Source organism: Acanthisitta chloris, unplaced genomic scaffold (assembly GCF_000695815.1).
Source record: "Acanthisitta chloris isolate BGI_N310 unplaced genomic scaffold, ASM69581v1 scaffold1937, whole genome shotgun sequence".
Classification (NCBI taxonomy): domain Eukaryota; kingdom Metazoa; phylum Chordata; class Aves; order Passeriformes; family Acanthisittidae; genus Acanthisitta; species Acanthisitta chloris.
This window is the reverse complement of record NW_008680733.1, coordinates 99,327-112,514: the sequence shown is the minus strand read 5'-3', so window position 1 is coordinate 112,514 and position 13,188 is coordinate 99,327. Positions and strand designations below refer to the sequence as shown.

The 13,188-nt window shown below is 36.4% G+C and overlaps 1 protein-coding gene across 1 annotated transcript in view; it reads left to right on the top strand.

Annotated features, from left to right (window-relative positions):
* The window catches only part of PAPOLA (poly(A) polymerase alpha), a gene marked incomplete at its 5' end in the record, with an annotated part of 31,349 nt that overhangs the window by 5,334 nt on the left and 12,827 nt on the right, over window positions 1-13,188 (top strand). The window contains 8 exons of the mRNA XM_009077797.1: window positions 1,877-1,988; window positions 3,113-3,202; window positions 3,298-3,436; window positions 4,780-4,852; window positions 6,308-6,428; window positions 7,296-7,380; window positions 11,833-11,886; window positions 12,636-12,755. Of these exons, the coding sequence (XP_009076045.1) occupies window positions 1,877-1,988; window positions 3,113-3,202; window positions 3,298-3,436; window positions 4,780-4,852; window positions 6,308-6,428; window positions 7,296-7,380; window positions 11,833-11,886; window positions 12,636-12,755 (794 nt within the window). The remainder of the gene's footprint in view (window positions 1-1,876; window positions 1,989-3,112; window positions 3,203-3,297; window positions 3,437-4,779; window positions 4,853-6,307; window positions 6,429-7,295; window positions 7,381-11,832; window positions 11,887-12,635; window positions 12,756-13,188) is intronic.

Here is a 13,188-nt window from a genome sequence, read left to right as displayed (position 1 = left end):
TGTCCTGAGCTCCTCACGTGTCTGTAAACACATGACCAAGGCAATGGGTTTGGTGCCTGTAGCCTAATGGATTTGCTGTCCTGAAGCACTGAACTTGCTTGACTTGATTCTAACTGTTTTGGGAGAAGTTGCTGAGAACAGAGCAATGATGCTTTCAAAATATACTCTGTTAATTCTTCTCAGGCTGTTATACAGTCAACCTGTCATCCTTTGGGACAGGACAAAAACATATGAGTTCTTTGTAGACACAATTCATCAGACTTGCAGTTAGTTATGTCAGCCAGTAACTGCTGGGTATAAGGAAGGTACATTACAGTGGGGAAAGAATTCCTGTGCTAGTTTTCTGGCAAATGAGGTATGTAGTATTGTACACAAGACTGAACAGTTCCCTCTCTCCCCGTCTGAGTTAAATCTCTGCCTTGCAATTGTAGTGGTTAGGGTACTGGGGATTCTTGAGCTGTGTGAGGATGAACCACCCCCTGTGCCCTCATCCCTCCAGCTTACCTTTTCACTACTGTTTGTGTTAGTTGACCCTTAGGCAGAGAGATGTATTTTCTCCAAGTGAGAGAGATGTGCAGAGAAATGTGATACCATGCAGTAATTTAGCTTGTCATTTTGCATCTGTGTCAGCCCTTTCATTGCTGTCCATATACAGTTGGGTATTAGGAACATTTTTCTGGAGAATCTGTTTCCTGTTTACATAGCTTAGTTATTCATTCTAAATGTTGAAACTTGCCATAGTCATCCTCTGGTTAGTCTGGGTTTTACACTATTTTTTCCAGTCATTTACATTGAAGCCAGTGTTGCCTCTCCTTTTCAAAAACTGAAATTCAAAATACAAGCCTAAACAGGAGAATAAAAGGATTGTCTACTCCAAAAGTAGTAGTATCTTTTTCCAGTGTAGTAGTTTTTGATGGGCTCTGATGGTTTAGGTTTAGCTTTGTGACTGACAGTGTCAGGTTTATTTTGCTGACAGTGCATGAGAGTGCTCTAGTTGTGAATGCTGTCATCATAAACACACTTTTTGTACACACAGGTATTGTTGGGCCACAGTTTTCTGTCAGTTGTTTGTGCCCAGGGATATCCGTAACAGAAGATTTTAGTATAATTGTCCTTTTGCTAATCCAGGCAAAATGTGTCAGAAGTTAGAACTGAGGGAAAGGACTTTTAACTGACAGGATCATCACAAAACTAAGCTTCAGAAGTTTCTGCCAATACCAGTTTTTATATATGGATTTTATGTTCCTGCTTGAGCTAAACAAGAACTTTTTTTAATTCTTCCTATAGAAAAATGTACAATTCCCTGTCCCTCCATTACATAGGGCAGACTGTTAATTTCTAAAGAATTAGAAATTAATAATTAATAGAAATTCTTTAGATTTTTGAAGAATCCTTTATTTAGAGGAGCTAGACCTTCTAGAGTTTAGAGTAGAACTTCAAGGTGAAGTTAATATTGAACTTTGTTTTACACTGAAGAATAGGACTTTTGTCTTAAACAGAAACTTACGTACAGATTGTACATAGCACCAGCTATAAGGACTTTGAAATAAAAAAAATGCACTGAATACTTTACTTTTCTTTGGAGGACTGCTTCATGGTTGAAAACAGATGGATGCAAAGTTCTAAGCACTTAACAAAAAGTCTTTAGCATATCTTCAGCTTCATTGTATCTGAAATAATTTTAATGTAACTAAACCAGTTTTGTTCTCGATGTCTGAAAGTGTAATGTCTGTAAAGGATGTTAGTATGTATTATTTAAAGGTGTTCTTCGTACTAGGAAAACTACTCTTAGTAAGCTTGATGAAAATGAGTTCTAGAATTAATACTACAGAAGAGGAAGAGTTTTCTAATGTCTTATCTCTCTTTTTTTTTTAAGATTGATATTTTGTTTGCAAGGTTAGCACTGCAAACTATTCCAGAGGACTTAGACCTACGAGACGACAGCCTACTTAAAAATTTAGACATTAGATGCATACGAAGTCTTAATGGTATGTATTTGCAGTTCTGCATATCAACTTCTTGTCTAATCTTTAAATAAGTGTCCTAGGTTCTTTGATACACTAGTTTAGTTGAGGACTTGACTGAAAATGCAGCTAGTCCATATCTGGAAATAAAATTGCATCCCGTTTTGTGTAGATGTGTTTTTTAAATTGTATGTGTTTTAATGTGCAAAAACATACAAGAAATTGCTTCAGTGATAAATTGGAGATAGCAAAATGCTGTCAGTTTGAGGTGAGGTTTTTAGTAGCTTCCTAGCTTGTGTAACCCTTAACTTTCCACAATGCCATTGCTTAGGAAATGGTTATGTACAGGATGGTTGGGATTTCAGCCTGGACACAGCTTGGTGGGGAAGTGGAGCATGTGAGATATCACTGATTTCTGTTAGAGCTAAAAACTTGATAATTTGCGATGATCACAGCCACTTATCCTTTTTGTGACCTTCACATTTGTGCAGTCTCTAGAATCCACACTTGCCTCTCAGTTGCTTTGAAAGGAATCCCTAGTCTTTGACAATGCTACTGTGTTGCAAACAGCTCTCTGCAACTGCTTAGCGACAATGAAGAGCTACTTATTGATTAAAAAAAATCAAACAGTTAATATTGGGATGTGTGCTGTTATTCTTAAGCCTGAAAACTTCCTATCAAAGTAGAGATATCTCTTGTATGTTTAAAAACTATTCTATCCTGTTCTTCTAAGTTCAAAACTTTGACCTATAACTTGCAGCTTTTCTATAGGTTCATGGAGGCTCATACTTTCCTCATTTGCCTGCATGATGCGCTGCTATGATACACTGCATGTGATCACACAGCAGCAGAACTTGTTTTTTTCTTCAGCAGCTTGTACAGTTCATTGATAACGGAAAATCAAATAACAGTCCCAGACTGTAATTACGTGTGCGTGAATTGCCTACCTGAGTGCTGCTGTAGAACAGGAAAAATGAAAAGTCAAATGAAAATATGTTAAACTTTCTAATTGAAAACAAAAGTGGTCAGGATGTGGAACGAGTTTCCAGCATGCTGATCTAAAAAGTTTGATAGATTTGAAGGGGAGGGAGGATAAGCAAGCAGAGAACTTCAGAGGCAGTAAGTGTAATGGATTCTTCCTCTTGCAGGTTGCCGGGTAACCGATGAAATTCTGCATCTAGTACCAAACATTGACAACTTCAGGTTAACACTGAGAGCTATCAAACTGTGGGCAAAACGTAAGCGCTTTTATTCCAAAATCTGTGACGTTTTCATTGACTCCTTTGGTTACTGACACCTCTCTCCTTTTGTCTCTTTCCTTCTCAATCCACAGGCCACAACATCTATTCCAATATACTAGGTTTCCTTGGCGGTGTTTCATGGGCTATGCTAGTAGCAAGAACTTGCCAGCTTTATCCAAATGCAATAGCATCAACTCTTGTACATAAATTTTTCTTGGTATTTTCTAAATGGTATGTTTTTTGTTTTTTTTTTTTTTTTTAATTTAGATTAAACTAAAATAAAAATGTTTGTAGACACTAAATTTTAGTCCTGTTTTTATGGTACCATTTGCAGCTGTTACCAGATTAAGGCAGTAGTTAGAAGCATTATTCTTGCTGCCAGAATGTTGTTAGCTTGAGTTTTTCAGTAAGTCATCCTACATGTCTTGTTTTTAAAGGCTCCAAAACAAAACCACCCAGTTCCTAATTAAAATTTTCTTAGTTATTTGTTGTAATTCAACATTACTCTTCAGATAAAAATACTTACATAGTGCAAAATAATAGCAGACACCCCAAAGTTTAAAATCTTTTAACATTGGGATAATGGGTGAAGGAGATGTGCCAGTGTTACATAGAGTTGCATACTCTTGAGCTATTTACCTCAGAAAGGTGATTTGACTAACTCCAATGGGAACATTCCAAGTAAATTTAGAATGAATGGGACAAAAGTGAACTGTGCAGATTACAAATGAATACTGCTTTTCTTGAAAGACTGTCTGGATACCTATATTCTTCATAAGACACTGACAGATTTTAAGAACTGTTGTACCAAGGTGTTGCTTTACTTCCAGTGTAGTGTCTTTTTCTTAACATGAAGATAATTTGAACACTTTCACTGTTGAATTCTTAGACTTTAGAGCCTCTTTGAGGTACGTAGTGTTTAGCAGTAGTTTTGCCACACTAAGCTAATAGAGGAGCATTGGTTGCAATCTCTAATGTGTTTCTTGTACTGCTGCATAGTTCAGGAGCATTAATGTACAAATTCCAAGAGATTAACTGACTTCTGCTCTTTATGGAAGATAACTTTACTCAAGGGAGTAAGGTGACTTGATGAACAGTAGTGTTTCATTCAACATGGTTTCTTTTTGGCTTGATTAGAGTTTTAATACATGTGGTTTGTAATGATCCTATAATGCTGTGAGTGTGCTGGCTGTTGGTTCTGTAGCTTGTCCATGAAACAGCTAGCTTGAAGATGGACCCAATGTCAATCTTCACAGGGGAATTTCTCATTGATTGATTGGTATGTTTCAGGAAAAATTTAGAGGAGGTTAAATTAGTTACCTAAAGCAGTGGTTATAAACTTCCAAGACTACAGAAAATTCATTGTTCTGATGCCCTGGAGAAGCTGATTACAGCTGTTACAGTTCAGCAATACACCTTATTTAAACAGCCCCAGTTAGGCCAGCCTAGTGGTGAGGAAATGGTGCTTTACCTTGAGAGCAGAGTTAAAAAGGATCGCGTTCAAAAGTGTTGTTTGTTGAACATACATGGTTGTATCCAATAGTCTTATTCAGTGCTACAATCTTTTTGAACAGGGAATGGCCAAATCCAGTGCTATTGAAACAGCCAGAAGAATGCAATCTTAATTTGCCTGTATGGGACCCAAGGGTTAGTGTATTATTTTTTCCCCTCTAAGTCACACTGTACAATAAATTCAGTTGCTTAAAGAATCCTAGGTGAACTTCATTTGGGGTTTATTGAACTTAATGTTGTGGTGTTATATTTTCTTCATAAGTAACATCTAGTTCTCCTGAGTATGGAACAAAGTTACCCTAATTTTCTAAACTGACCACTTGAAGCACACTTGCTGAGCAATGTACTTTTTATTCCCAACTTTTGCAATAAGTGATCTTAATAAATATTCAGTGTAATTAGATGTATGCCTTAAAGCAATGCATTTTTGAAAAATTGTTAATCACAAAATGGTTTGCTTATGACTTAAAATCTGTTACTTTTGCAAGTATCTTGAATTCACTTCAATGCAGCAGTCATGCCTGGATAGGTTTGGTTCCATATATGTAATGTGTCTTTTCATCTTGGACCAAAGAAGATCATAACTTGAAGTCTTTTAGTTACTTTGTATATTGCTTACAATATTCAGTCTCCATCTTTGCAGCACTTATATTAAGGACATTGGGCATTGTCCTTCAGGCAGTCAATAAAACAGCTTGCAGAGGATGCACAGCTCACATTCGGAGGTTTCCGTAGGGCATGGCCTCAGTGTGTTCAATGCTGGGGTTTTGTTGTTTTGGTTTTTTTTTTTGACTAGGGTAAGCATCAGAGGTTGAGTTGTATGCCCATCTGTACTTCAAACCTGTTTTTCTTGTTGACAAAAGTCCACGTTTAAATATGTGAGACAACTGAAAATGTGTTCTTAAACCTTCCTGGGGTAGGGGGTTTGAGGTCAGTGTGTGACAGGGACTGTCTGTGTCCTAGTAGCTAATCCAAGTGGGGTAAGCTAATGACAAGGGTTTATCTTTAATTTACCTCCTACAAGATTGCTGCCCTAATGATATTTTTAATGTATCTTGCGTGTGTATGTTGTGTCCCTTCTTTTTTGTTACCCTCTGTGCTGCTTAATAAAAGAGACATTAACGCAAGTGATGCTTCTGTTAGGATGCCTAGAGCCTCTTGTCTTAAGCTGGCTCTTAATTTTCAGTAGTGTTGCAGAAATAAAGCCTAAATATTTTTCACAAGGTCTGAAGACAGTCATTCCACAGAAGGTGCTCATGTGCTGATGAGGTATCCTTGGTTTCATGTGATCACAAGCTAATTTCTGTTAAAGAGAGAAATTGTTCTGTCCAGTTGGTATTTCTGGACTTAGAAAGACCTGCAGCTTGATCTTGGTGTGCTGACAGGTTGCAGCTTTCCACATCACTGTGGTTCAGAATGATGTCCTTTGTGAAAGCATTATCCTTGTTTTCTAAGCTTTCTCTGAACTCTTGGTCTGCAAACTAAAGTCTCTTAGAACTTAAGACTTGGTTGTAGAGTAAAGGGAGCAATCCAAATTTGTTAACTGATGTGTATGCTTGAAGAAAACTGATTGGCTGTTGTTATATGTAGGTAAACCCCAGTGATAGGTACCATCTTATGCCTATAATTACACCAGCATACCCCCAGCAGAACTCCACGTACAATGTGTCCGTTTCCACACGGATGGTCATGGTTGAGGAGTTTAAACAAGGTAAGTATTATCTTATGCTCTCTATCTAAATGTTTGCAGACAGATTTAAAGTAGTTTCATTGTGGGTTTGCTTTGTGAGGGAGGAGGTGGGAGGATGTTTAGCTTCTTGACAAGAGGCTCTCTTCTGAGGGAGGTAGAAATTGGCCTGTTATTACATTGATTAAAGTTGCAAATTTAGTAGACACTTCTGCAGATCTGTCCTTCGCTCTTGGTGACTGAGGATAATTAAATAGAATGCCTCGTGCTCTGAAACTTAAAATAATGGTACAGTAACTTTGTTTATTTTAGTGGCTATAGGTTGTGTCATGCCCACGTGGAATCCTAGTAATTCCACTTGATGCCTGTTTCTGGGTCTAATATAAGACAATATACCTGCTCAAAGATTAGTCCTCTAGATTTATCCCAGTAATATACTTGAATAATTCTAGCAGATAAAAATGTTATCAAGGCAAGGAATCTGCCTCAGCGGAGCAGTAGCTTGTTGTCTCACTGTTGCTTTGCCTTGCACGAGGGCTGAGTCAAATACTGTAAGGATAAAGATCTGTCTTTGAACCGAGGGGTTACCATGGCATACTCAAAAGGTTAAGTTGAGCTATGTTCCAGTGCAGAGCAAAGATATGTGAAATCCTCAGTTTGATCAATTAACATACATGTCTATACTGGTCTTGTTGAGTTTTTTAATTACATGATTTGTATAGCTAATGACCACTAAAAGTATGACTGAACTATAAAGCTCGTTGATAAATTGCTGTGAATTTGAAGGGAGGAAACGATTCATAGTAGCCTTTGCCAAGTTAAATTGTATTTACTCTGGGTACTAAACTGTATATAAAAAAGAAGTTTAAATATTTTTTTTTTATAATTTAGGTCTTGCTATCACAGATGAAATTTTGCTGAGTAAGGCAGAGTGGTCCAAACTTTTTGAAGCTCCAAACTTCTTTCAGAAGTACAAGTATGTATTTTATGGCATGGCAGAATATTTTATCAGTTGAAATACCTAATAATGCTCTGTAGCTCAGGATCTTAAATTATATATACATTAGATGTCCAAAACATGTTTTGTTAGGATTTTTCTATACAGTGGGGGAGTGAGTGCACTATTGTCCTTTCTCTTAGAAAATGAATAATTTCCTCAGATACTTTTTTGTGTCTTTTAACATGTGTTTCAGAAACCTGTTAGTCCCTGACCAGATACTTAGAATGTCACCAGTTACTATACAATTGGTTTACTACCAATAAAACTGAAGACACCTCAGCTGGTTTGACTAACAGAAATATTCTTTAGTGCTGTCAGTAAGCATTCTAAAAATGGGTCTTGCCTCCCAGGAAACAAGATACTAAAAACTTACTCTGAAGGTCAATATTTAAGATGAATAAGTACTTGAAATTGTGTTTTCTTCTGTCAATATAGTCAACAGTTCACTCTGATAATAAAAGATTTTTGCAACTGTGTTGACTAACTACCAGATGTACTAGTTATTATTAGATTTTTTTTTTCATTCAAGCTTAAGGCTTTTGGATCTTTATTAACTCTTTCACACCTACCTTTTCTAATTTTGTCATGTCTCTAAGGGGGGAAGTACTGAGTTCACACTTCACATTTTTAGGGTTTCTAGTACTATGCTTGTGGGGCAGAAGCTTGTTAAATGTATATGGACTTGCTGAAAGTTGTAATTTTATAATAAATATGGATTATTAAAATCTGGACTATATCTTCTTTGCCCTCAGTTGAAAATTGGAGACCCATTTTTCTTGAATCAAGATCAAATATATTTGACACTTGTTTGTGTTGGGTGGTTGGTTGGTTCTGTACTAATCTAAACAAGATTGAAATATACAGTTCCCCCATTAAAAGAGACTGATCACCTTCATAATGTGTCTGTGTTTTGTTTCTATACCTTTTGCATGATAAAAGCTTTAAAACATTTGGATGGCTTTTATGTTGTTCCTTGGAGATTACATTGCTCTCAAGTGTTTTCAAACTTAAAAGTTTATTTTGAAGAAAAAATTGGGCTGCAGACAAATCAGTTTCTGCTCAAGGGGTTACTGATAAATTCCCTAGTACATTTTCCTTGTATCTTTCAAAACTAGGGAAAAATAGGAAAGATTTAATGTCATTTGAAATAATATCCTTTTGAATATAGGTTTTGTTTTGTTTTTTTGTGTACCAACTGTAGCTATTTTACCAGTTTTGGCAAGCAAAACTTCTCTTGCCAACATTATATATCCAGGTTTTCTGTTTTGCACAAAATTTCTTTGCTTTAATTTTACTATTTTTAACTGTGGAGTGGTATTATGGAGCCTCTTTTAATGTCAATTATCCAAGATCTCCTGTTTCCCCTTAGTAGGGTAATTTAAAGCTTTGGTTAGGAACCTCTGTCAAATAAAACCATCATATCAGTCATCTCTATGCAGTAAATGTGGCTCTCTAGGTCAAATCTCCATCTGAAAGTTAGATGTTTGGAATTTTCCCCCCCTCTTCACACTTTTCTCCTGTTTAAACGGTAGATGCCGTGCCATATTTTGACAAAATTCATAGCAGTGTGTAGTGCTCTGCCAGATATGAGAAGATCTGATCCTTGCTCTGAGACAAACGTCTCTTAATCTCTGAAAGCTTAGCTTCAGTCATCTGTGTCACTCTCAATGGCAATCAGTTGCTAAATATCTGTGGTTCATAAGCAGTTTTGACTTGCTATCTGTGTCTAAAATAAACCTCAGTGATGTGTGGCTGAGGAAGTCTGGAGGCTACTGCAAACCTGCATGGCAGGAGCCCATTAGAAATGGGGAAAATGAGGAAATCTGCTCTTACTTATTTTTTTCTGATATTTTCAATGTCAGTAATTACTTGGAATTTAGAGATTTACAACATGTATTATCTGCCCTTCATGTCGTTTTAAATTTTTCAAATGGGAGAATCAGCAACAAAGAACATATACTTGCTAGATGGGGAGTTTTACAGGGATGTGACAAGAAAAATTTCAAGTGGATGTAACACAAGTATCAAGTGTTACATGAGAATGAAGTTGCTAGAGCTTAAGACCACCAGGGCAGTCTGGTTTTGAGGAAATAGCACTCATTTAATGAGCTTTAGCATATTCTTTATCATAGAGAGATCTTGCTAAATAAGTAGAATATAAATAGACCTTTTAAAAAGGCAGTGTGAACACCTGATAGGACTTTAAAGTACTGGTTAAAGTATAATTCCTGGACAGATGATAAAAGAAAAATTGAACATGTTCAGGTGTTGCCAGTTTTTGTTTTTTTTTTCCAGAAAGTAATATGACTTCAAATTGGGATTTTTAAAGATAATCCGTGTTAATGGGGTATTTTGATTCTGTAGTATCTACATTAGGTCATTTTTATGAGAACATAATGTTGATAGGGAGACAGGAACACCACCAGTTTCTACAAAAAAAAATAATTAAAAAGACCCCAACCAAACTAAAAAACCCAAATCCATATCCTTAAATAATACCTGGCATTGAAACGTCACCCTTGAGAGGCAGAGTGAACCTGAGAACTGTTTTTCTTTATAATGTGGGGATAGGTACGTCACAATTAGGTGATAAAATTACAAATGAGGAACTGATAACAAATCTTGTCTTTGCAAAATTTAGCAGTGAGACCTTGGACTGTAAAACTAAATATGTCTCAATTTTTAACTGCTCATGTTCTTTATTTTTACTGACAATAGCAGTAGCAAATTTCCAGTGATTAATTCCCTCTTAGCTCTAACTGTTGGGGGGAGTGGAGAAACTGCATCTTCTACTTTCTTCTTCTTTTTCAGCCAGCACTATCTGAACAAAAATACTTAATCATTTTATATACCTTTTCATAAATAAGGCTTAGGGTTTTTTCTAGGTGGTTACAGCTGGTTGAGGCTTTTAGACAGAGCCAAAATAACTTATTTTAAAAAATTGTTCTGTAGAAGTTTGTTTCAAAGAGCTGACCCTAGTAAGTAACTGGAATATTGGTTTCTTCAGGTACTTGCAGATTGGAGATTTGTCTGTTTCAGTTCATACATAGTTAAAAGCAACAATTAAATGTCTTTCCTACTGAATGAAACATTCTGCAAGTGTGTGGTGTGTATGATGTAGGAATCTTATGCAGAGTCTAGTGCTCCTTAGAATAAATTCATGTTAGAAACAAGTAACTTGTCATACAGAGTTTGGGTAAAGGACCCTTACTATTTTAGTTTCCTTAACATTTTTATAGGAAGCAGTTAATACTCCCAAATTGCAAAAAATGAATAGGACACTTTATATCATTCAGAATAAGGAAGAAGTTTCTCCCAGGGTCTCTTCTCCAGTTCTCTTGTTTTGTTGACATTCTGTGAGTGAATTCAGAGGTCTGTAGCATTTAGCAGGATTTTGTCTCTTGCCACCTAAAGCTAAGTACAGAAACATTTAGCTGCTTATTTGGGCTGTTGAACTTGATTTGCTGTTGTGATTTGAAGGCCTATAGCATCAAAGGACTCTGCAACATAGTTGTGCCCCATGATTGATCTTGCTTTCCTTTCCATGAGTAATCTGGACTAGTGTCTAGTCCCTCATGTTACTGCTGTTCTTTAAATCCTCCTCTGAGGATACCTAAATATGCCATATTAGTACAGAGTAGTGCCACACTGGATGACTTAGTATGTTTAAAAAGACTTCCCGGCTAAGCTGAATAACCTGGCTGTAGGATGTAAGGTTCCCCTCATTTCCCTCAGTATGAACTCAAGTTAAAAATAATTGCCTCACATTCCACTGTCCTTGGGCTTCTGTGCTTAAAATACCATTCTTGCTTTGTACACTTTTCTTTGAAATCTCCTTGCAGTGAGTATACACTGATTATCCTGGAATATAATTGAGAGCTTAAGAATTATCAGCAGAGGAAACAATTCCTTATGAAGTTTCAGATAAGTGTATTCAGACAATTGTAAAATGCAGATACACTTTACACCCTATTTCAGTGTGATTTTTTAACAAATGCAGATATACTAACCAGTCTTCTAACTATTCAGGAGTCATGTTGGACTAAGATAACTGAACAATTAGTTAGGAACAATTGTTTTTACTTGACTTGTAGTCAGTTGAATCCCTGCTCTCACTAGGGACTGAAATATCTGTACTGTTTCTCAACCAGTGCTACATTCCCAGCCTGTTATTAAGGTCACTGGTATTAAAATGTAGTTGCAAATATCCCTAAACTCTGGAACATTTTGAGAAGTCTGTTAGTCACCCTCTTGGGACATAGCCCCTTTTGCTACTTAACAATGCTTAATTTAATGCAGTGTCTATATACTTAAGCTAATAATCTGTTTTTTGCAATGTAGAATTTACTGCAGAGTTTTAATGTTAAGGTTTGAAATGTTTAGTTTTAGAAATATAAATAGAATAGCATATTGTCTTTATCTCCAAAGGCATTATATTGTACTTCTAGCAAGCGCACCGACAGAAAAGCAGCGACTAGAATGGTGAGTATGATGCTGTTTGAAAGAAAAGCAAAACACAACAAAGCAACAAAAATAAACCAAAAACCCCTCCAATCTGTCAGCCTTGGATGCAAGGGTGTATCTACTTATCAAGTGTCTTGTTAACAAAACCAAGTGGAGCTTCAGTGATTCAGAGTTAAAATGGACGAAGATTGTGCAGTTCTGAAAACAACCCAGTGAAACTGCAGAACTGGGGAGCGAGTGCTGTTGCTTAACAGCACTGTCAAATTCATTTTACAAATGCCTTGTGCACTTTTTTTTTAACAAGCAGCATGAGGAGGTATGTTTTCAATCACTTGGAATTCTGTTGCTCAAAACAAAAAAGCCACTTTGCCATGTTTCTGCTCTTGGTGGAATGTTAAGATTGGCAGGTATTGGCAATTTTTGCAACTTTTGAAATTCATCATCTGAAGCCAAAAGAATATGGGGTAAATACGTCATAGTTTCTTGCTGACTGCCTTTGACTTGATGCCTAATGTCTTGCTGTTTAATTCCATTTGTAAAATCAGGCCATAGAGCTTTAGGGCATTCCTAAGCTTCCCCTGCATCAGCTTTTGCTATGCCTTCACTGAGTTTATTGATCTGAATTAATCTGTCATGTGTGGTACTTCATTTGTAGTTTCAAATATCAGTATGATAAGAACATTGAGGATTTTATCCTGATACATGATGTTAGAGTCTTCTATTATTTGCTGTTAATGAGATCTTGCTAATGAATGGCATTTACACAGGGTGGGCTTGGTGGAATCAAAAATCCGTATTCTAGTTGGAAACCTGGAGAAGAATGAATTCATCACACTGGCTCATGTGAATCCACAGTCATTCCCAGCACCCAAGGAGAATCCTGACAAGTAAGCAAACCTGGTTTTTTTCATGTAATGACAGTGAACTAACCTAACCAAAATACAAATTCATTAATAAATAAGCTAACCTTCTTATGGAATCTTAAAAGGATTAATTTTTAATGACAGCATGTAGAGGCAAACAGTTTTAAGCTCTTCTCAAGTACTGTTTGTGAAATTAGATACTCATTATTCTGTGTAAGAATGTTGCTAAGCCAGAAAATAAGGAAAAGTATCTTTTTGCTAATAACTGTATTAATTGCATTATTTCTTGCCAATAATCTGTGTAAGTTGCTGCTGCTTAGGTGCTGCTGCTGCTGTTTTAATTACAAGGCAGCGCTGAGAATCAGAACATCAGGAACTGTGGAACCAAATTCTTGAGTAAATAAGTGCATTTAATGCTGTAAAATGTAGCAGTTGAGGTGCATATCATTTAAATCAT